Raw genomic sequence first — 25,032 nt, 5'->3', positions numbered from 1 at the left:
AGGCGGGGAGGGAGGCCACACGTTTCAGGCGGGGAGGGAGGCCACACGTTTCAGGCGGGGAGGGAGGCCACACGTTTCAGGCGGGGAGGGAGGCCACACGTTTCAGGCGGGGAGGGAGGCCACACGTTTCAGGCGGGGAGGGAGGCCACACGTTTCAGGCGGGGAGGGAGGCCACACGTTTCAGGCGGGGAGGGAGGCCACACGTTTCAGGCGGGGAGGGAGGCCACACGTTTCAGGCGGGGAGGGAGGCCACACGTTTCCTCCACACACAACTAGGGTGTTAAGCAGTGCTTCTATTAACTTGCTGTGAGCAATGCTGGAGACAAGCTTCAGGCAAGGGAAACTGAAAAGTTTTAGTTTCTGCTCTTCACAAGGAAGTTACAAGCCCGTCTTGGGATCGTTACCCCATCTTTAATATGCATTTGTACCTGGTACCCTAATTCCTTTAACCCTTCTCCCTATAGGAAATTGCACCTATCCAAATCATTAATTGACCATTGTGGCGGCCCGCAATTGCAGAGATCGTGCAGCAGCAGACATGGACAGAGATCACTAAAGTGACTCCTGGGTCAACGAACTGATGGGGGTAGAAGATGGGGCAGCATCAGACCAACAGCCCTAAAATGGCATTGGTCAAGCTGCCCAGCTAACTCAGCAGAAACAGGCTGGGCAAGAAGGGTGCGGGAACTTGAACAGTATAAAAGCAGCCTTTCCAGCCCTAATAAAGGAATGAACTTAACCTGCCACACTCTGTGCGTGCGTGCGGGCGGGCGGATGATAAATCTGATTCTTTGACTTGTCTTCTTTTACTGCCCTGTATCTTGGTTGTACAAGTGAATGATGAGATCAGTTGTATGTTGGCAACTGAAATTGTAGCAAGAATGAAAGGCCAGATCTCAGTTGTCCAGTTCTTGAGTTGTGGTCTTGCATGATAAATTTGTTAGTGACATTAAAAGACATTTAAACAGGTACATGGACAGGAAAGGTTTAAAGGGATATGAGCTGAACATATCAAAATGGAGCTACATTCAGTGGACAACATGGTCAGCAAGGATAAATTGGGCAGAAGGGCTTATTTCCTTGCTGTAAAACTTTGAGATGTTAAGGAGGAGAGGAGGTAATCACACTCTTGGATCTAGGAGACCAGTATTGTAGCTGAAAGAGAGCATTATCCAGCACAGCAAAATTCTCCCCATCTCTTTGCACCCCATGTGTTGGAATGTGCATGCAGCCCAGACCTAATTACTATATCTTGGAGATTTTTTTCATGTGCAAAAAAAAAAAGTCTTGACATGAAACGGGCACTAATTTGTAAGTACTGGATGCCAGTGCAGGCGCTGGTTAAAACACTCAGGAGCAAAAGACCAAGAATCTAGGCAGTGGGTTTGATCGCAGTCAGACTAGCAGTTTTAGCTTAGACATAATTTTTAGGTGAAAAATCCCTAAGTTGTAGTCAAACTGTTGGCTTGCTTCCATTAGTCATTGCTGTTTGCCCACAAGATACAGTCTGCATTTCAAAATGTATGCCTTCATGTATCAGCTTTCAAGCATTCTACCCCCCTAGTAATTTGGCATGTTCCAGCCAGTCGTGTCTGCAAGATGAGCTGTATGCATTCAACACAGGTCATTTAGAATTCTACTGCTAACAGGTTCTCAGCACTGCTCTTCACCCAGGGGGTGGAAGGGTCTAAAATTTAGAACATAGAACTGTATAGCACTGGAATGTATACCTCTTCAGCCCATGATGTCTGTGCTGAGTATGATACCCGATTAAACTGAATCTCTTTTGCCTGTATATTGATCTATATCCCTCCTTTCCCTGCATATTTGTATGTCTATCTTAAAGCCTCTTAAGAGCTATAATCCTATCTACAAGCTCCACTATTCCTGACTAACTGTTCTCAGCACCTACCACTCTTGTGTATTTATATAAAGAAAGCCCCACACATCATCTTTAAGCTCTCTCACTGATGCACATTTACTTTCAGTGCATGTTATGTGATGTTTTACACATTTACCTGGGGTGGGGATGGAAAGACTTCTACTTCTCTACATTCCTCTTACGATTTTATAAACTTGCTGGTTAAGAGTAGTAAAGGCAGAATCCACCCCACGTTCACACTTGGGTCTATAGTGAAGACAACTTTAACGTCCAACTCATAAGCTCTTTGTGTATGAAAATTAATTACTGAATTTTGGAGCACAAACTACATATCATGTACAGTTTGAACAAATTTTCCCAAATCTCAGCCCATTGTCTTCACTCTACCTCCAGTCCTGCATCTCACAGCTACTAATTTGTAAAACAAATTTCCAGAGCAGGGTGCTAATACACTCTCAGAATTGATTGGTCAGTTAATGTCTTTATCAGAGAGATTTAAACAAACAAAAGGTCCGTTGCATTTCTACTGGGAATATTACTGAATAAGCATGGGTTTATTGTCAAATGTAATATTAAATTGTACCTGAACTCATGCTTGCTTCAGCCAAACAGTACTTCATTGGGGTGGGTTGGGGGGGGGTGGGGGGAAGGAAGGAAGAAGCTACAATAGTATACATTAATTATATTGAAAAGGAAATTGATATCAAAGGTAGGTAATATTCAGTTACCATTGTGGAAGAAAAAAAGTGGTGCTACAATGGTTCAGAGGCTCTTTTGTGGTGGTGGATTAATTCATGGTCCATCGGGCACACAAAACTCAAAACGGTCAACCAGTTTACCTATCTCGGCTGCACCATTTCATCAGATGCAAGGATCGACAATGAGATAGACAACAGACTCGCCAAGGCAAATAGCGCCTTTGGAAGACTACACAAAAGAGTCTGGAAAAACAACCAACTGAAAAACCTCACAAAGATAAGCGTATACAGAGCCGTTGTCATACCCACACTCCTGTTCGGCTCCGAATCATGGGTCCTCTACCGGCACCACCTACGGCTCCTAGAACGCTTCCACCAGCGTTGTCTCCGCTCCATCCTCAACATCCATTGGAGCGCTTACATCCCTAACGTCGAAGTACTCGAGATGGCAGAGGTCGACAGCATCGAGTCCACGCTGCTGAAGATCCAGCTGCGATGGATGGGTCACGTCTCCAGAATGGAGGACCATCGCCTTCCCAAGATCGTGTTATATGGCGAGCTCTCCACTGGCCACCGTGACAGAGGTGCACCAAAGAAAAGGTACAAGGACTGCCTAAAGAAATCTCTTGGTGCCTGCCACATTGACCACCGCCAGTGGGATGATAACGCCTCAAACCGTGCATCTTGGCGCCTCACAGTTTGGCGGGCAGCAACCTCCTTTGAAGAAGACCGTAGAGCCCACCTCACTGACAAAAGGCTAAGGAGGAAAAACCAAACACCCAACCCCAACCAACCAATTTTCCCCTGCAACCGCTGCAATCGTGTCTGCCTGTCCCGCGTCGGACTTGTCAGCCACAAACGAGCGAGGAATGTAGAGAAGTAGAAGTCTTTCCATCCCCACCCCAGGTAAATGTGTAAAACATCACATAACATGCACTGAAAGTAAATGTGCATCAGTGAGAGAGCTTAAAGATGATGTGTGGGGCTTTCTTTATATAAATACACAAGAGTGGTAGGTGCTGAGAACAGTTAGTCAGGAATAGTGGAGCTTGTAGATAGGATTATAGCTCTTAAGAGGCTTTAAGATAGACATACAAATATGCAGGGAAAGGAGGGATATAGATCAATATACAGGCAAAAGAGATTCAGTTTAATCGGGTATCATACTCAGCACAGACATCATGGGCTGAAGAGGTATACAATCCAGTGCTATACAGTTCTATGTTCTAAATTTTAGACCCTTCCACCCCCTGGGTGAAGAGCAGTGCTGAGAACCTGTTAGCAGTAGAATTCTAAATGCTCAGCGCGGACATTGGCGACTTCAGGGGTTTCTACGAGGCTCTAAAGTCTGTGTACGGCCCCTCACCCCAAGTCCAAAGCCCGCTGTGCAGCTCAGACGGCAAAGTCCTCCTCAGCGACAAGATCTCCATCCTCAACCGATGGTCAGAACACTTCCAATCTCTTTTCAGTGCCAACCGCTCAGTCCAAGATTCCGCCCTGCTCCAGCTCCCTCAACAGCCCCTAAGGCTAGAGCTGGATGAGGTTCCCACCCTGGATGAGACATATAAGGCAATCGAACAACTGAAAAGTGGCAAAGCAGCAGGTATGGATGGAATCCCCCCAGAAGTCTGGAAGGCTGGTGGCAAAACTCTGCATGCCAAACTGCATGAGTTTTTCAAGCTTTGTTGGGACCAAGGTAAACTGCCTCAGGATCTTCGTGATGCCACCATCATCACCCTGTACAAAAACAAAGGCGAGAAATCAGACTGCTCAAACTACAGGGGAATCACGTTGCTCTCCATTGCAGGCAAAATCTTCGCTAGGATTCTACTAAATAGAATAATACCTAGTGTCGCCGAGAATATTCTCCCAGAATCACAGTGCGGCTTTCGCGCAAACAGAGGAACCACTGACATGGTCTTTGCCCTCAGACAGCTCCAAGAAAAGTGCAGAGAACAAAACAAAGGACTCTACATCACCTTTGTTGACCTCACCAAAGCCTTCGACACCGTGAGCAGGAAAGGGCTTTGGCAAATACTAGAGCGCATCAGATGTCCCCCAAAGTTCCTCAACATGATTATCCAACTGCACGAAAACCAACAAGGTCGGGTCAGATACAGCAATGAGCTCTCTGAACCCTTCTCCATTAACAATGGCGTGAAGCAAGGCTGTGTTCTCGCACCAACCCTCTTTTCAATCTTCTTCAGCATGATGCTGAACCAAGCCATGAAAGACCCCAACAATGAAGACGCTGTTTACATCCGGTACCGCACGGATGGCAGTCTCTTCAATCTGAGGCGCCTGCAAGCTCACACCAAGACACAAGAGAAACTTGTCCGTGAACTACTCTTTGCAGATGATGCCGCTTTAGTTGCCCATTCAGAGCCAGCTCTTCAGCACTTGACGTCCTGCTTTGCGGAAACTGCCAAAATGTTTGGCCTGGAAGTCAGCCTGAAGAAAACTGAGGTCCTCCATCAGCCAGCTCCCCACCATGACTACCAGCCCCCCCACATCTCCATCGGGCACACAAAACTCAAAACGGTCAACCAGTTTACCTATCTCGGCTGCACCATTTCATCAGATGCAAGGATCGACAATGAGATAGACAACAGACTCGCCAAGGCAAATAGCGCCTTTGGAAGACTACACAAAAGAGTCTGGAAAAACAACCAACTGAAAAACCTCACAAAGAAAAGCGTATACAGAGCCGTTGTCATACCCACACTCCTGTTCGGCTCCGAATCATGGGTCCTCTACCGGCACCACCTACGGCTCCTAGAACGCTTCCACCAGCGTTGTCTCCGCTCCATCCTCAACATCCAGTGGAGCGCTTACACCCCTAACGTCGAAGTACTCGAGATGGCAGAGGTCGACAGCATCGAGTCCACGCTGCTGAAGATCCAGCTGCGCTGGATGGGTCACGTCTCCAGAATGGAGGACCATCGCCTTCCCAAGATCGTGTTATATGGCGAGCTCTCCACTGGCCACCGTGACAGAGGTGCACCAAAGAAAAGGTACAAGGACTGCCTAAAGAAATCTCTTGGTGCCTGCCACATTGACCACCGCCAGTGGGCTGATAACGCCTCAAACCGTGCATCTTGGCGCCTCACAGTTTGGCGGGCAGCAACCTCCTTTGAAGAAGACCGCAGAGCCCACCTCACTGACAAAAGGCAAAGGAGGAAAAACCCAACACCCAACCCCAACCAACCAATTTTCCCCTGCAACTGCTGCAACCGTGTCTGCCTGTCCCGCATCGGACTTGTCAGCCACAAACGAGCCTGCAGCTGACGTGGACTTTTTACCCCCTCCATAAATCTTCGTCCGCGAAGCCAAGCCAAAGAGAAGGTTAGTGAGGGAGGAGGTCAAGATCCTGACAGCAGTTTTTGTTCCAACTCAAAATCAGGATTTATTGTCACGAACAAGTCATGAAATTTGGTGTTTTGTGGCAGCATCATAGGGAAAACATTCATATTATGAACCATCCTATGACACTCTGTATTTAAAAAAAAAAAAAAAACAATAATAATAATGCACAAAAAGTAAGGCCGTGTCTTTGGTTCATTGATTATTTTGGAATCTGATGGCAGCGGGGAAAAAGCTGTCCTTGTGCCGTTGTGCGCTTGTCTTTAGGCTCCTGCATCTTTTCCCCAATAGTAGCAGAATGAAGAGGGCGTGGCCTGGGTGGTGGGGGTCTTTGAGGATAGAGACTGCTTTTTTAAGACACCGCCTCATATAGGTGTCCTCGATGGAGTGAAGTCTGGTGCCTGTGATGTTGCAGGCTGAGTTAACAATCCTCTGGAGTTTATTTTTGTCTTGAGAGTAAGCACCTCCATTACCAGGCAGTAATGCAACCAGCCAGAATGCTCTCCACAGTACACCTGTAGAAGTTTACGAGAGTCTTTGGTGACATACTGAATCTCCTCAGACACCTCACAAAGTATAGCTGCTGGTGAGCCTTCTTTGTGATTGCATCAGCGTGGAGGCTCCAGGACAGATCCTTGGAGATGTTAACACCCAGGAATTTGAAGTTCTTGACACTCTTCTCTACTAAGCCCTTAATGAGGATTGGGTCATGTTCCCCTGACTTCCACCTGAAGTCCACAATCATCTCCTTGGTTTTGCTGACATTGAACGCAAGGTTGTTGTTGTTACACCATTCAACGAACTGATCTGTCTCCCTCATGTACACCTCCTCATTGGCGTTTGTGATTCTGCCAACATCTGTGGTGTAATCGGCAAACTTGTAGATGGCATTGGAATTGTGCCTGATCACAGTCTTGGGTGAATAATGAGTAGAGCAGTGGGCTAAACACACATCCTTGGGGTGTGCATGTGTTGGTAATCAATGAGGAGGAGATTTGTTACCACTTCGTACTGACTGTGGTCTTCTAATGATAAAGTTAAGGATCTAGTTGCAGAGTAGGGTACAGAGGCCTAGAGTTTGTAGCTTCTTGACCAGCATTGAGGGAATAATGATATTGAAGGCCAAGCTGTAGTCAATAAAGCTCAGTCGTATGTGTGAATTGCTGTTTTCGAGGTGATCCAGAGCTGAGTGGAGAGCCAGCGATATTGCATCTGCCTTAGAGCTTTTGTGAACAATCACTCCATGGCAAGGAAGGTCCTTGTGATCAGAATGAGTATAGTGAACTGGTGGAATTCTTTCACCTTCCATTACTGGCATGGCGGCTAGCTTCTCTTGTTGCTGTTGCCGCTCCAGATACCAGAATTTCTAGTATGAAGAGCCAACTCATTTCAGGAGAATATTCAGCAGTCAGTGTCTCGTGACTAATAACTGTCAGAAGTTCCTCAACTAACCTCCTGCACTTCATTCCGAAGATTCCACAGACATGAGGAGGTGTGGAAGGAAGCGTAGCATTGCAAGAAGAGTTGTTGGCCAAACTTTAATTCTGCTGGCTCTGTGAAAGAATAGTGCACATTCTTTCTACACATTTGCCTGATTTTTGGAAGTTACTATTGTGGTGGCTCACCACAAGGCAGGGGAACTGGCCCTGCTTGTAAGCCATTCGGGGTCAAGAACACCGCTCAGACATTCCAGCACCTCATGGACTCTGTGGGCAGGGACTTGGATTTCGTCTTTATTTATTTAGGAGACATCCTTGTCGCCAGCAAGGACTGGGCACAAAACAACGCCCATCTACGTGTCCTTTTCTCCCGGCTGGCCGACTTCAGCTTTACTATCAACCCGGCTAAGTGCCAGTTCGGGAAAGAGTCCATGCAGTTCCTGGGCCATAACATCACTGCCGAAGGAGCCATGCCCGCCGCTGTGAGGTTTACCGCTATCCGGAAGTTCCCACGCCCGAACAGCCTCAAGGGGCTGCAGGAGTTCGCGGGTATGGTCAACGTTTACAACCGCTTCATCCCGGGAGCTGCGCGCATCATGCAACCGCTGTTCGCCCTCATCGCAGCCAAGCACAAAATGCTCGCTTGGAACCCAGAAGCCTGCACCACGTTCAAGGCCACCAAGGATGCCCTCGCGAAGGCCGCCATGCTCGCCCACCTCCACACCAACCTGCATATGGAACTCTCCGTCAATGCCTCTGCCACAGCCGTTGGTGCTATCCTGGAGCAGCAGGTGACTGTGCATTGGAAGCCGCTGGCATTCTTCAGCCGTCTGCTCCGCCCGCCGGGACGCAAGTATAGTGCTTTTGACCATGAGTTACTGGGCATGTACTGGCGGTGCGGCATTTCCGCTGTTTTTTGGAGGGGAGGACTTTTACCATCTTCACCGACCACAAACCCCTCACCCAGGCGCTCGCAATGGCAAAGATGGCCCGCCAGCAGCATCACCTCTTCTTCATGTTGGAGTTTACCTCCGACATACGGCACAAGGCAGGGAAGGACAATGTGGTTGCCAATGCACTTTCACGACTGGTCATCTGCGTGCTGACGCTGGCCTCTACTTCGACCAGCTCACCTGGGACCAGGAAGCTGATGAAGAGACGAAGGCCTTCAAGACCGCCATCACTGGCCTGTGGTTCCAAGACCTCCCTACTCCAAGTGGCGAAGGCACCATCCTGTGGATTATCTCCTTGGGCACCCCGCGGCCAATGGTTCCGCAGCAGTGGCGCAGGCAGGTCTTCCATCACATCCATGACCTTTCACATCCATCCATTAGGTCCATGGCCCGGATGGTGGCAGAACGGTTTGTATGGCATGGGCTGCGGAAGCAGATCGCAGGCTGGGCCAGAGCATGCACCCATTGCCAGATGTCCAAGGTGCACAGGCACACGAGGGCGCCCGTACAGGAGTTCGAGCACGTCCGGGAAAGATTTAGCCACATTCACGTGGACATCATCGGGCCCTTACCAGTTTCCCAGGGCAACCGTTACCTGTTTACGGTGGTGGACTGCACCACTTGCTGGTCCGAGGCAATCTCTATGCCAGACGCCTCCACCGACTCCTGCTCCTAAGTCCTGTTGCATGGTTGGGTCGCCCGGTTCGGTGTCCCAGCTCACCTCACCAGCGATCGGGGCGCCCAATTCATATCTGAGCTCTGGGCACAGCTCACCAACATGTTGGGGATACAGCTACACCGCACCATGGCCTACCACCCACAGGCCAATGGACTGGTAGAACGTTTGCACTACCACCTTAAGTCGGTGCTCATGGCTCGCTTCACCGGTCCCAACTGGATGGACGAACTGTCTTGGGTGCTTCTGGGCATCCGCTCTTCTCTCAAGGAAGATCTGCAGGCGTCATCAGCTGAGCTGGTCTACAGTGCACCACTGACACACCTGGTGAGTTCGTCAGTGCACCCACAATCCCCAGTGGTCGCCACATGAACTACTTCCTCACCTCAGGACACGCTTGGACTCCTTTGAACCCCCACCGCCGCCCAGGCATGACACTCCCCCCCCCCCCCCCCCCCCACCCCCCGCTGTCTCACATTCCTGGTGAGCTACTTTCCGCGGAGTTCATTTTCGTTCAGCGGGGTCTGACCTCTGCAACAACCATACGAGGGGCTGTACAAGTTTCTACAGCATACCGTCTCAACGTTCACACTGGACTTGGGCAGCAGGCATGAGCTGTTTACCATGGACAGGCTGAAGCCAGCTCACCTTGATCCCACCAAGCCAGTGGTCGTTGCCCAGCCCAAGAAATGAGGCCGCCTGGCAAAAAAAGGACATTGGCGCCGGTTTTGGGGGGGGGGCTGTGTGGCGACTCACCACAAGGCAGGCGAACCGGCCTCGCTTGTAAGCCACGCGGTGGGGCAGCCGGCCAAAATGGCCATCAGGGGTTTCCCTTCCTTCCAGCTCAGGGCTCAGAAACCTTCACTTGGGGACCATGTGACGCCCGGGTGACATCAGCGCCCTCCAGCGCGGTTTTCAGCCAGGTCTGGGCTGGGAGTATAAGTGCAACCCAGCAGCCTGCAATAAACTAGTCTGCTCACTGAGCTCAACCCGTCTGGTTGCGTGTGTTATTGCAGGAGCGGTGTAGCTGCCGCTACAGAATCACCTTTCCACTGCTGTCTAAACTGCAGAAATGGGATTAGTTCATTGAACAAAAATGCACTATTATCTTTGGGGAGTTGGTCAGCTGCACAGTACGGAAGCAGTCCCTCTGATAGTATGCTGAGCATTGTCCATCCACTTACATTAATGCTGCATCATTCTTTATTCTCCCCACTATACCAATCAGCTCCCCACAGGTGGGTCATCCGCTGGGTGCGAGGACGCCGAGGTTATTCATTTTCTTCAAGCACCCCTTCTTCAGCCCCTTTGTCTCAGGTGGTGCAGCCGCTGGTGCTGCTGCCTTGTGGCTTGGGAGACGTGGATTCACTCCTGACCTCCGTGTCCTTTGGTACAGTGTTGGTGGGTTCTGTGACTGTGTTGATGGTAGAGACAGTGGGCATGTGTGTGAGAGAATGTGTTGGAAGAGTTCAGAGAAGTATAGAGGGCTATGGCAGCAAAGAATGGAAAAATTAAATTGTTGTGGAGCAGGTTTACATAGGCCAGTATAATGTGGGCTGAAGGGCCTGTACTGTGCTCTAATGTTCTATAAATAAGCAGAATCTATGGGATTCTGAAGCCACATAGCCCAGAAACAAGCCCTTTTGATCACCAAGTCTGTGCCAGCCATCAAACACCCATGTGCATTATTCTTTCTGCTAATTTCATTGTATTCTCCCAGGTTTCTAGCAACTCGCCTTGATTTTACTGCCTTCCTACTAAGAGTGCACCTCCGTGACCTACTATAGACTTCATCAGTTGAATTATCATGTAATAATATCTAAATATTGATGTTGTGCTGGCCTATGTAAACCTACTCCACAATCTAATTTTTCCTTCTCTTCCACCCAATTGCCCTCTATATTTCTCCGAACTCCTCCAACATATTCTCTCTCTGCATCAACTCACACAGTCACAGAACCTGCTGCTGGATGTCAGGACTGAACCCATGTCTCTGTAGCCACGAGGCGGCCACACTGCCCAAGACAAAGATACTAACGAAGGGGTGTGAATACTGCTTAATACTTTGCAACAACTCTGTGAATTCTAAGTAATGAATATTCTAATCGTGAAGCTCCCAGACACCTGATCGCTATGTTTGTGAAGGGAATTTAAATTATTTTGCTCTCCTGACCTCTGAGTTTGTTGCAGTATAAAACTCAATTGTGGAAAGAAATGGAATGAATGCAGACAAGTTGCACTGAAGTGCAGTTCTTGAATCTGAAAACAGAAGGAAGATTTGCACAATGTAGTCACACCACAATAGTGCTGCTTAGAGTTGAGCTGGAGTTGCAATATTGCTTTGGAGGTGGAGGATGTGTTGCTATTCTGGGTTTCTTGCACTGATGTGGCCAATAAATAATCTGCTCAAAAGTTGCCGATAGCTGGGGCCTTTACATGGCATTGGAGCATGGTTTTTTTTTTTTTTTTTCCCTTTAAATTTTTTTTTATTTTTCACACCATAAATCACATTAGCCATGATATACACAATTTCTTTTTCACACATATACAGTGACTTTTTCTCCCCCCCCCCTTTCCTCCCAAACCACCCCCCCACCCCCCCTCTCATCCATTTTAGGTATACTATCTAGGTTGCATTAATCCAGTCAGACAATGTTGTCATTCAACAAAATTACACCAGAAATTCTACTGAGTCCATTCTTTTCTTTCCTTCTCCTTCCATCAACTTAGGTAATGTTTGTCCCCGGTAGGTTTTCGCTATTGTATTTAATGTAAGGCTCCTATACTTGTTCGAATATTTCAATATTATTTCTTAACCAATATGTTATTTTTTCTAATGGAATACATTTATTCATTTAAATTTGGTAGTTTATTCCTTTTAATTTGGTTATGTATTCCATTAATATTTAAAGACATATAGTTCAGCGTAGCCCTTTTATATTTTGTTTATCTTCTCTTTCCGTTTTTCCATCATTACCTTTCCTCCTTTTCCATTTCTGTTTTCTTATTTTCAACTCTTTATAAGACAACATTCCTACAACATCCAACATTTTCCTTATTCTCCTATTTCTATCTTATTTATTCCCAATCTCCCATTCACCTCCTGAGTTGTCCTTTATCCCTTGTCGGACAACCACATCTCCCCTCTCCATTTGGATTTGCGAATCCACTCGCAAGCGTCAACTGATTTTGCAGTGACCGCTATTTCCCCCCACCCCGCCTCCCCCAGAAAAGATTTCACTTTTCATATGTCACAAAGGTCACTCTTTTAATTCCCTCCTTATTCTCTCTATTCCATTACCTTCCCTTATTAATTCTTGTCTATACTATCTATATTTTCCTCTAAGTACAGATACATTCACGTATGCTCCTTGTCTCTATTCACTCTTATACCTCTTTACCCGCATACATATCAATCGTGATCATTTTTACTCTCATTACCCGTCTTCATCCCTCAGTCTATTTTTGTCTTTACCCACATACATATCAATTGTGATCATCTTAACTCTCATTACCCGTCTTCCTCCCTCAGTCTATTTTTGTAATTGTTCTGCAAATTTTCGTGCTTCTTCTGGATCCGAGAATAGTCTGTTTTGTTGTCCTGGAATAAATATTTTCAATACCGCTGGATGCTTTAGTATGAATTTATACCCTTTCTTCCATAAAATCGCCTTTGCTGTATTGAACTCTTTTCTCTTCTTTAGGAGTTCAAAACTTATATCTGGATAAATGAAGATTTTTTGCCCTTTATACTCCAGTGGTTTGTTGCCCTCTCTTACTTTTTCCATTGTCTTCTCCAGTACCTTTTCTCTTGTAGTATATCTTAGGAATTTTACTACAATCGATCTTGGTTTTTGTTGTGGTTGTGGTTTAGAGGCCAATACTCTATGTGCCCTTTCTATTTCCAATTCTTGCTGTAGTTCTGGACATCCTAGGGTCTTAGGGATCCACTCTTTTATAAACTCCCTCATATTCTTGCCTTCTTCATCTTCCTTAAGGCCCACTATCTTTATGTTATTTCTTCTGTTATGGTTTTCCATTGTATCTATTTTTTGAGCTAGTAGTTCTTGTGTCTCTTTAGTTTTTTTATTAGATTTCTCCAATTTCTTTTTTAAGTCTTCTACCTCCATTTCTGCTGCTACTGCCCGCTCTTCCATCTTGTCCATTTTCTTTCCCATTTCTGTTAAGGTCATCTCCATTTTATTTATTTTCTCTTCTGTGTTGTTTATTCTTTTTCTTAAATCCTTAAATTCCTGTGTTTGCCATTCTTTAAATGATTCCATGTATCCTCTAATAAGAGCAAGTATATCCTTTACCTTGCCTCTCTTTTCTTCTTCTATTTCACCATACTCTTCCTCTTCTTCTTCCTCTGGGTTGGCCATCTGTTGTTTCTTTGTTGCCCTTTCCTCCTCTTCTATCTTGTTTCTGTTGTCTTCTGTGGTCTCTTCTTGCTGCAGGTGTTCTGCAGCTGTCGTTGCCGGCTGTGGAGATCGACTCCCCAGCTGGTCCCCCCTCCCGTCGGTGTGTTTTTTTTCATTCGCATCGCGCATGCGCGAAACTTCGCGCATGCGCGGTTGCGCACTTTTGCTCGGCTCTGCGAGCCATTTTTGTAGTCCATTATTTACCGACCTGAGGGAGCGGGTTTCTCTCTCCGCAGTGGGCCTCTTCGGACAGGTAAGGCCTTCACCTTTTTCCTCCTTTGTCTTCTCTTCCTCTCTTCTTACCGTTGCTTTCGACTTTTCTTTTTTTGTCGCCATCTTCTTTCCACCTTTATACTCACTTTTCTGTAACTTTTATTTCTGTGCCTTTGTGTTTTCTCTTGTTTTTCCCGACTTTTCTGGAGAGGGCTGGAGTTCACCGTCCGGCCACTACTCCATCGCGTGACTCCTCCCGCATTGGAGCATGGTTTGAGGGCACTCTGCACTTGTTCAGAATCCATAAGCATTATGCAGAGTGTGTGGGACAAGTGTGAATGTTGATCCCTGGGTTCAATTGAAATAGGGGTTCTTTGCAGAAACTGTCTGGATCTTCAGTCTTCAAGTTCTTTACACTAAACAAAAAATTAATAGTCAAAAATTATTGCATTTATGCAATATGCAAGTTGGGTTATTACATTTTCAATGTTGCAAATCCCTTTTGCTGCTGTTTCTGATTTGGGGAAAAATACTGTAGCGAGAAAGGCAGTGCTACTGACTCCCAACTCCCAAGACCCAGGTTCATTTCTGACCTATGGTCCTATCTGTGTGGAGTTTGCAGGTTCTTCCTGTCCACTCACTGGAGCCTGTTTCCCATGCTTCCTTTAAATTACATTCCCTTGTGCACGCTTCAGTGAAATGTTCCAGTGTTGCATTTTATGACATTAAAAGTTTGTTAGAACATTTAAGAACATGAAATATACTTCCTATTGTCTTGGGAGAGCTACAAACATGTTAAATATCCCATCCTATTCCAGTCACTCTCTTCTCCTCCCCATTCTTTGGGCAGAAGTTAAGAGCGTGAAAGCACAAATCTCCAGACTCATGGCAATGTCTTTCCTGTAGTATCAGACCTTTAAAAGTACGTCTGGTGAAAGATTATACCTTTATATTCTCTTAAATATTATTTTCTCTGTTTGCACTTTGTCTCAGTAACACTATAGCATGTATTTTCATTTTATATTGCATTACTTGCTGTACTTAAGTAAGTTGACTTGCTTGAATATCATGCAAAACATTTCACATCTTGCTACACATGACAATAAACAATTTAATTTAATTTAAATCTGCTATCCAGATGCCAGTTGCTCATGAGCATGCCAGATTAATGGAGTGGAACCTTTGCTTTGCCAATCCACTAGCAAGTGGTCGGAAGGAGTCCTATCTACACAGACTCCTTGGCTTGCAATGGTGCTCACCAAAGGCTGAGAGACATTTATCACTCTGACATTGAAGGGGCATTAGACCTGCCAATGGACATGTCAGGGTGGGAAGTACTGACATTTGCTTTCTCCTTGTCCAGACCACCTTGCCGACCTTCAAGAAACAGGACTTCTCAGTGATCCGGCAGCATGAGGATTTTGTCTGGCTACACGACACCCTGCTCGAGAATGAGGAGTATGCAGGAATTATTGTGAGTAGGGAAAGGTTCCAGCGGTAGAATGCATGGTTGTGGACAGCCTGCAGTGTGAGCGAGTGGACCATTCAACTTTGTTTGAGCTTTGGAATCCATGCCCTTGGGTGTTGGGATCATTCACCTGTAGCTGGAGGAGGGGTGCACAGAGAAATTGGGGTGGCATATTGACCTTCATCTCAACATTGTCGCAATGCAATGAGGAAGAAAAGTGATATTTCGGTTGCCCAGAGCATTAATTTAAACCCACAATGTTTTGAGTACCAGATGGGGTGTGGTGTAAAGTACAACTTCAATTATCTGAAATGGTTGGGACTGTAGCTATGTTGGGTAAGCATTTTTTTTTCAGGGAATTGGTCATTTTTTAAAAAAAAAAATGTGTTGGTTTCTTCCTCTTTTACCAACTACATTTAAAAAAAATTGTTTGTTGCATGAGGTGAAAAGAAAACAATGCTTTTCATCTGAGTGTAACAACTGTGGCTAGTGATTCCTGAACAGACAAATAGGAAATTATTGTATCTGCACATGCAGATAAAGATTCTTGGTGTGCCATGTTTGTGCACAATGGGTCATTGGGGAACCTGAAGCATAAACTAGAGGATGTGAAAACTTTAAAGAACATTAAAAAATAATTCTTATAAAATGAAAATTTTAGTGAGATCCTTGAGCTTGATGTTCCTGCCTAGGTTTTTGGATATCAGGCTCCAAATTGGATAGTGATTTAGTCTGTTCCTAGATTTTGTCAAGGAAACTACTTTGCTAAATCCACATTCAACTAAATATGACGATGGGCAGATTGCTTTTGTTTTTACTTTGTTGAATATTTTATTTAAGATCAACATGTATAAAAACCATATCACATTATTACAGTTATTGATTAAATTCATGTTGAATTATATATTTAAAAAAACTACAAAAATCCCCATCTAAACTCTAACTAAACCTTCCCTCCCAACCCCTGCTACCCCACTAAAAAACCAACATCTAAAACATCTAAATTACTAAAATACATAATGAATATAATGATATATTAAATTGGAAATGCTCAAAGATCCCAAAAACATTTCACAAGAAAACTTTATTTTTAAGGGAAGATTCAAAGGGATTATTTATAATTTCAAACCTAATGTTCAACTATATGGGCTCCAAATCTATAAAAATATAGAATATTTACCTCTCAGGTTGTATGCATTTTTTCTAATGGAATTCAACTTTGAATCTCTGATTGCCATCTGATTTCCAAGTGAAGCAGATAATTCTCAACCCAAAAATCTTTTTAAAAATTGATTTAACTTTCAGCATGCAATTGAATCACTCTCAATCAACCTCTTGAATTTCTGTGTCAACATCAGTGAGTTGTTCCTCAAATGAATCTAATATCCAATACAGGGTATTGAGGTTTAATGGGACCCCCTCCATAAATCTTCGTCCGCGAAGCCAAGCCAAAGAAAGAAAATTTTTCCTGCAGATCTGTGTGTATTTGCTTTGGATGTTTCACATAAACAGTAATGTTATCGTCCTTCAGTGTTTGTGTTCAGATTTGAAATAATTCCAGACATCTGATGTTGCTCCAGTAGACTTAAAGCTTTTTAAGGAAAGAAACAATGGCTTCCTTGCTATCAATGAGGTTATTATGTTTACCCTTTAAGGTCTTCTTCAATAAATTGAGTTTGTCAAAGATATCTGCCAGATAAATTTGTTGTTGCAAAGGCAGGCATTTTTTCTCCATGCTTGTTAGGAGAAAGAAAGGAAACAATCATGTCCCAGAGTGCAACAAAATAATGAAGACCATTTCCTTTGGACAGCCACCTCACCTCTGTATACAGCAGCAGCATTTGGAAATGTTTGCCATTTTATTCACACATCTGTTGGAATAGATGGTGATTTTATAAAGTTAATGACAATTGAAACGCCCCTAAAGTTTTTAGGGACTAAGTGCTCCCGATGACTGATGCAATGAGCAGTAAAGACTGAAATTATAACATTTTTCGGGCGTTGCACAGGCAACTGTGTTCTTGAATGAAATACTGTTCTCATTTATGTAATTCTTAAAAATAATTATTCCCTTTATTTGTTTTAATCCTTCTGGGAAACATCTCTTCCATCAGGTAATTTCCTTTCTAGAATCTTGCATAAGCCATGAGAAGAGTGTCGTTCTCTTGCAGAGTGCATTTGTCTGATTGTAAAGAGAATTTCTTGGAATGTAAGAAAATGACTACCAGTATTTGTTTTTCAGTGTCCCTTTCCATCTCACCAATTCTTCTAGAAACAGTGGAATTACTCCGAGAAATTGCTTGAAGTTTTTTTGACATTCAAGTTCATGATGTCGGATATTGTTATGGACACTGAAAGCAAAATAAATAACTCAGCGACGTTGTGCTCTTTTCCACGTAGCAATTAATTCACTTGTTTGATGCAAGAAGATCCTTTTCTAATTTCTGTGACGTTTCAGTAATAATCTGTTTTAAGTATCGGCCTTTTCTCAAAATTGAGTTTTGAAGTAATCCAAAGATTTATCTTATTTTCTCTTTGTGTAGGGTCTCTCAATGTTGTTTCAGCTTGCTTGAACATGTCAGCAGAGAGGGGTTTTGTGGAGATGTAATGAAACTATATGATAGGTATTCTGAATACTTCCAACACTTTTTTGCTGAGGACAATTATTTCTCAAATTAACAAAAATGAACAATTACAAAAGGAAAGCACTTCTTATAAATGGGATTAAATTTTATGGAAAGTAATTAACAATAACTACCTTCAATAAAAGCTAGCAGAAGAAAACCCATTCAGTACTGTCACAAAAATGTGAAGCAAAATGTGGGCGCTTGCAGACATGAGAAATGTGGAGCAAATCTTTTCGGCCAGTACACTTATTTCTTGGAATTGAAGATGATAGAACAAAAGAGGAAAACTATGTGGAAGGAAATTCATAGCCAAAGCTGGCTCCATGTCAGTCAAACACAATCGTGTCGAACCAAGGAATGCTCTGAAAATGCTGTTAATTTTCTGAGCTTGTCTAGGCAGTCTCCAAATGTCTCCAACTTTGGGGGGGAAAAAAAATCTTGTGTTGTTTGGCAACTGTACAGCAAAGCCCTTTCCTTACCCGAAAAATATTTAATTTGTTTAGTTTCCATGCCCCCTATATACCTTGTGTACCCCCCCCCCCCATTTAATGTTTTGTGTCTGTGGTCTCCAGGAGGGCTGTTCAGCCCATGTTGAGAATGGCTGCTTTAGAATTGGGTGAGGGAATGAAGGATGTGGATGATGAATGGTCAGGTCAGCAGGTTCGAATTGGAAATCAAAGTGTTCTATTGATCTGTTGAACGCTCGAAGGTGAGCATGGATTTGAAGGGCAAGTTTTGGTCGAGAGTTGAAGGTTGTTTAGTTATAAATTGGTTTTGTGGGGTTAGGTGTAGAGAGCATATTCAATGTCAGGAATGTGAGTGACAGGATAATGTGGGGAATGGCCTTGGGCCAGTTGGATAGAGTGAGAAGGGCATTCATGCTGAGGAATGTGTGTGAAGGGGTAATGTAGGGCATGGCCTTGGGTCATTTGGGTAGAGTGTGAAGGGGGTTTGTGCTGAGACAATAGTTCTCTTTGAAGTTGACTGACTTTCCTTTCTCTGCCAACACCCGAACAAACCCATGTAGATTCCTCCGGCACCCGTTAAGCCTGACTTCGATGTTGCAAGAGAAAAGATGCAGAAGCTGGGAGAAGGTGAAGGGTCCATGACAAAAGAGGATTTCAGTAAAATGAAGCAAGAACTCGAGGCGTAAGATCAGAAATTACACCCTTGAAATTATCTATTTAAACAGAGTTGCTGGGATTGGGGAATTGGCATTGGCCAGGTTGATTTAAATTTGTTCTTATTTACTGTTTAAGTTAATTTAGACACTCTACTTCAGACCAAGATATCAGAATGTTTTAACATGGAATACTGCCCTAAAATTGGAGTGGTTTTGCTTGTAAAGTGATATTTTGTTTATTGGTACTACATGCTTGTTTAGTTTCTTAACTTGTATTTGGCTAATACTGCAATTTGCATTTGTAATCTCATGCATCCTACAGTATTCATGCTTCCCCCTCTTATTGTTTAATTAGGGAATATCTGGCTGTCTTTAAGAAGACTGTGTCCAACCATGAAGTGTTCCTGCAGCGACTTGCAAGCCATCCAGTGTTGACCAACGACCATAACTTCCATGTTTTATTGGAATATGATCAAGATGTAAGGCAGTTTTCTTCTTTCAATGCTCCTGTGGCAGTGTAATTGGGATCCTTCTCTCTGGTCTCCAGGAGTTGAAGTGAATGGTTGTTCTTCAGTTGCCTCTTGACTTGCCTCCCCATTCCGCCAAGTGATATACAATAACCAGCATTCTGGTAGATCACAGAGGTACAATCTATCATTGCTTTCTGTCAGAGGCATAAAACATGTAATTCTAGAGTGTTAGATTCTGAGAGTTAGAGGGAACATTTATTAAAACAAAAGCAGGTTAATGATAGAGCAGAATTCTGTATTGATGGACCACTTAAAAAGGATTGGCAAATGAGCTGTATTGAAGGGTCACTGAGGTTGCCAGATAGCCTGGTAAAGGTACTCAGAGGCAAGTCATTGAGTGGTGTGGCAACAACAAGCAGTTACATTAGTTCAATCCAACAATGAAGTAGCTTCCCTGCAATCTTGCCATGTTTTTAAGATTCTGCACTGGACATATGGAGTGCCTGCTATTGTCTGTTGATGGTTGTCTTCTTTGAGGTTGGGTCACTTCTTTCTGTAGTTCTCTAGAAGAATGTAACCTTGCGTTTTGCTGGGCCCCTTGCCAAGAACATGACGGTTTATTGAGGAGAATGGCTGGGACTAGAGAAGTGGTTTTCAAACTACCCCTCAAACTCGCGTTCCATCTTAAGCAATCCCTATGTCATAAGTGTTCTGTGATTAGTGAGGGATTGCTTAAGGTAGTATATGATTGGAAAGAAAAAAATTGAAAACCACTGTTTTAATCATACTTAATTGACTTGTTATGTTCATGGTTTCATAACTCCAAAGGAAATGGGCCAATGACAATTTTTCTCAAGCAAAAAATTTCAGTAACAATTGGATTTGGAGCAGTGATTTTTCAACCTTCCCTTCCCACTCACATACCACCTTAAGCAATCCCTTACCAGTCACAGAGCACCAATGGCATAGGGATTGCTTAAGGTGAAATGAGAGTTTAAGTGAGCAGTTTGAAAACCACTGGAATAGAGTGAGCCTGTAACCCTCTTCTACATGCTCCCTGTTGATGCTTTTGCCTCTGGAATAATTTCTTGTTAAGATTGAAGTTAACAAATAAAGTAGCATGGCACTTTAGTATAGTACAGGCAATGTTCATTGTTGGAGTTGGATTAATGTTATGGGTGGTGTAATGATTGTGCCCACAAGTGCCAGCAGTGATTGCCTCCCAATGAGAGAGAGGCACACAGCACCAAACTTTGATGTTCAATGGTGTCGCTCTCACCAAATCCCCCAATATTCAAGTGCTGGGATCATGACTGACCACAAGCTCAACCATCAATACTCTGACCATGTGGGCAAGTCAGAGGTTCGATATTCTGCAGTTTATATTTTTTTTTAAAAAACACACTTGCCTCCTGATACCCCAAGTTCTTTCCATCATTTAGAAGGGGCAATTCAGGGTTTGATGGAATATTTTCCACTTTCCTGGATGAGTGCAACTTCCTGAGCTTGCAAGAAGATCAATGCTTCTCAGGATATACAGTTGTAGTCTACTGGATTGGCACTCCATTTACGAGAACACAGGAAAATGGAAGTAGGCAACTAGGCCCTACAACAGGGCCATGGCTAATTTACATTGGTCTGCTCTTCCCCATAATTCTCAATTCCATGATCTTCCAATTATTTATCAAACTCTGCCTAAAATGTATCTAATGATCTTGCCTCCATTCTCTAGGACAGAATCTCAGAGATGCCCAATGCTCTGATAAAAGACATTTCTACATGGTCTTGGATGACTGGCCCCATATTTTGTAGTTGTTTCCTTGTTTGCAACTCTCCCACTGATGAAGACATCTCAACATCTACTCTGCAAGCACCCTTAGGATCTTGTACATTTAATAAGGTCATCCCTCATTATTCTAAACTCTAAGGAATACAGACCCAAACTGTCTGGCTTCTCTTTATAGGATAGTGCTCTTGCCCCAGGAACTGGGCTGATGAATCTTCTTCGGACTGTGTCCAATACTATTATATCCTTTACAGTATTAAGTAAGGGGAGCAACTGTCCAGAGTATTCCAGGGGTGGCCTCATCAACACCCTATACAACTATAACATATCCTCCCTTTTCTAAAGCTTTATCAGCTTCAACATAAACTCTATTATTGCCACTACCTGTATCTACCTGTTGGATCTGCCCACTATAATTTTGTTTTGAGCATTCTGAATTACATGGTTCAGCATTATAACTACTGTCCTCAGTAATTTTACAATAACTGATCAGAACTTGAGCACATAATGTGTTGTTTAAGAGTTCCCTGGTGATTGCCACGCTTGCAAACTTGGTGTTTGTGGCACCACTTGACAGATGAAATTGAATGGAGTAGACGGAAAGCAAAACATGGAAAGCAATGGGAACATAGCATGACAGCTTCTGGTAAATCTTTAACATTGATTAGGCCATGGGCTTAAGTCCAATATTCCATTTTGGGCATCAGATTGAGGAAGAATGTCATGGGATGCAGAAGATGCAAAGAATTGGCAGGGACAAGCAAGTGTGACTGAAGTGAATTTCATTGGAGAAGGTTAAAAAGAGATTTGATGGTGCACGGAGACTTCAGTTAAATAACTTGTTGTGATCCCAGTTGGAAGGGTAAAGAAAGCTTAGAAAAGAATTGCAGAGTTGGGGAGAACAAAAGTGGGGTAATTGGACAGTTTTCTGAAATAACATTGGCCTGATGGGCCAAATGATCTCTTGAAGAACACATAAGAACACATGAAATAGGAGCAGGAGTAGGCCATCCAGCCTGTTCCACCATTCAATATGATCATGGCTGACCTGATCATTGACTCAACTCCACCTACCTGCCTTTCCCCATATCCCTTAATTTCTATTTTATGTAAAAATCTATCTAACTAATCTTAAATAAGTTTAATGAAGTAGCCTCAACTGCTTCCCTGGGCAGAGAATTCCACAGATTCACTACTCTCTGGGAAAAACAGTTTTTCCTCATCTTCGTCTTAAATCTACTCCCCTGAATCTTGAGGCTGTGTCCCTTAGTTCTGGTCTCACCTACAATTTTCCTGCCTCTATCTTATCTATCCCTTTCATAATTTTATATTTTTGTAAGATCTCCTCTCATTCTTCTGCATTTGAGTGAATATAATCCCAGGCAATTTAGTTTCTCCTCATGGGTCAACCCCCTCATCTATGAGATCAACCTGGTGAACCTCCTATGGACTCTGCCTCCAAGGCCAGTGTATCCTTCCTCAATTATGGAGACCAAAGCTGCACACAGTACTTCAGGTGCAGCCTCACCAGTACCTTGTATAGTTGCAGCATGACCTCCCTGCTCTTGAATTCAATTCCTCTAGCGATGAAGGCCAACATTCCATTTGCCTTCTGTTAGGTAAAAACACGGACAAGTTTCTCTTGTGTCTTGGTGTGAGCTTGCACTCTTTGCAGATGATGCCGCTTTAGTTGCCCATTCAGAGCCAGCTCTTCAGCGCTTGACGTCCTGCTTTGCGGAAACTGCCAAAATGTTTGGCCTGGAAGTCAGCCTGAAGAAAACTGAGGTCCTCCATCAGCCAGCTCCCCACCATGACTACCAGCCCCCCCACATCTCCATCGGGCACACAAAACTCAAAACGGTCAACCAGTTTACCTATCTCGGCTGCACCATTTCATCAGATGCAAGGATCGACAATGAGATAGACAACAGACTCGCCAAGGCAAATAGCGCCTTTGGAAGACTACACAAAAGAGTCTGGAAAAACAACCAACTGAAAAACCTCACAAAGATAAGCGTATACAGAGCCGTTGTCATACCCACACTCCTGTTCGGCTCCGAATCATGGGTCCTCTACCGGCACCACCTATGGCTCCTAGAACGCTTCCACCAGCGTTGTCTCCGCTCCATCCTCAGCATCCATTGGAGCGCTCACACCCCTAACGTCGAGGTACTCGAGATGGCAGAGGTCGACAGCATCGAGTCCACGCTGCTGAAGATCCAGCTGCGCTGGATGGGTCACGTCTCCAGAATGGAGGACCATCGCCTTCCCAAGATCGTATTATATGGCGAGCTCTCCACTGGCCACCGTGACAGAGGTGCACCAAAGAAAAGGTACAAGGACTGCCTAAAGAAATCTCTTGGTGCCTGCCACATTGACCACCGCCAGTGGGCTGATAACGCCTCAAACCGTGCATCTTGGCGCCTCACAGTTTGGCGGGCAGCAGCCTCCTTTGAAGAAGACCGCAGAGCCCACCTCACTGACAAAAGGCAAAGGAGGAAAAACCCAACACCCAACCCCAACCAACCAATTTTCCCTTGCAACCGCTGCAATCGTGTCTGCCTGTCCCGCATCGGACTGGTCAGCCACAAACGAGCCTGCAGCTGACGTGGACTTTTTACCCCCTCCATAAATCTTCGTCCGCGAAGCCAAGCCAAAGAAGAAGAAGAGGTAAAAACATCATGAGCTGGGAATGTAGAGGGAGTCACCCAGTGCTGGGCCGTAACAAGATGCAGTTGTGACCTTGTACTCTCAAGATAAGAGTGGGGATGACAAATTGATGTGCAGGAGGCTAGCAGAGAGGGACAGCAACAGTTTATTCATTGGACAATGTCATGGTATGATAATTTACTAAGTACGTATCCTAAGGTATATAAAAAACACCACTTGCTGATAACGGCAGAATGCGCCTTCTCCAACTAACACTGTTAGTTGCAAGTGTTACAATCCGGCAATAAAGAACAAAGAACCTTGATTTTGACTCAGTCTGGTGTTTGACTCACTCATTCATGAACAAAGTAGACCTAACACTTCTTAATAACCTGCTGTACCAGCCACCCAACTTTTTGCACAAACACTCCCAAGTCCTTCTGCGCTACAGCATGCTGCGTCTTTCAACGTTTAAATAAGAATCTGCTCTTCTAATTAAACTACCAAAGTGAATGGCCTCACATTTACTAACATTGTACTCCATCTGCCAGACCTTTGGCCACTCACCTAACAACAATATCCTTCTGCGGCCTCTTCCACATCCTCTGTACAATTTGCTTTTCCACTCAATTTGGCATCATCTGCAAACTTGGCTACACTACACTCTGTCCCCTCTTCCAAATCATCAATGGAAATGGTGAACAGCTGCGGGTGGCATCCCACCTACCACTGTCTGCCAATCAGAAAAACACCCATTTATCCCAACTTTCTGCCTTCTGACAGTTAACCAATCATCAATCCATGCCCATATATTTCCCCCGACTCCATTCACCTGTATCTTATTGACAAGTCTCTTGTGCGCACCTTATCAAACGCCTTCTAGAAATCAAAATATACATCAACCTATTCCCCTCTATCTACTGCACCCTTTCTGAATCCATGCTGCATGTGCCTGATGGAACCCCTTTGTTCTAAATGACTCGTTCATTCATCCTTAATGACATCTTCAAGCATTTTCCCGACAACAGACATTAAACTAACTGCCCGATAGCTATCCGTCTTCTGTGCCTACATCCCTTTTTAAAAAGTGGTGTGACATTTGCTGTCTTTAAATCTGGTGGGACCTGCCCAGAATTCAGAGAATTTTAGTAAATGACTACCAATCCATCAACTATAACTCCTGGCACTTCCCTCAGTACCCTGGGATACATCCCATCAGGACCAGGGTATTTGCCCACTTTCAGTCCCACTAGTTTGCTCATCA

At 44.3% G+C, this 25,032-nt stretch overlaps 1 protein-coding gene across 3 annotated transcripts in view; it reads left to right on the top strand.

Annotated features, from left to right (window-relative positions):
• The window catches only part of LOC138760823 (sorting nexin-5-like), a 54,302-nt gene that overhangs the window by 12,869 nt on the left and 16,401 nt on the right, over window positions 1–25,032 (top strand). For all 3 annotated transcript variants that reach the window (XM_069931994.1, XM_069931996.1, XM_069931995.1), the window contains exons 3-5: window positions 15,009–15,119; window positions 18,768–18,889; window positions 19,219–19,342. In XM_069931994.1, coding sequence (XP_069788095.1) covers window positions 15,009–15,119; window positions 18,768–18,889; window positions 19,219–19,342 — 357 coding nt within the window. The remainder of the gene's footprint in view (window positions 1–15,008; window positions 15,120–18,767; window positions 18,890–19,218; window positions 19,343–25,032) is intronic.

This window comes from Narcine bancroftii, chromosome 4 (genome assembly GCF_036971445.1).
Source record: "Narcine bancroftii isolate sNarBan1 chromosome 4, sNarBan1.hap1, whole genome shotgun sequence".
NCBI classification, from domain to species: domain Eukaryota; kingdom Metazoa; phylum Chordata; class Chondrichthyes; order Torpediniformes; family Narcinidae; genus Narcine; species Narcine bancroftii.
Note: the sequence above shows the minus strand (reverse complement) of the source record. Positions and strands in the feature narration are given on the sequence as shown.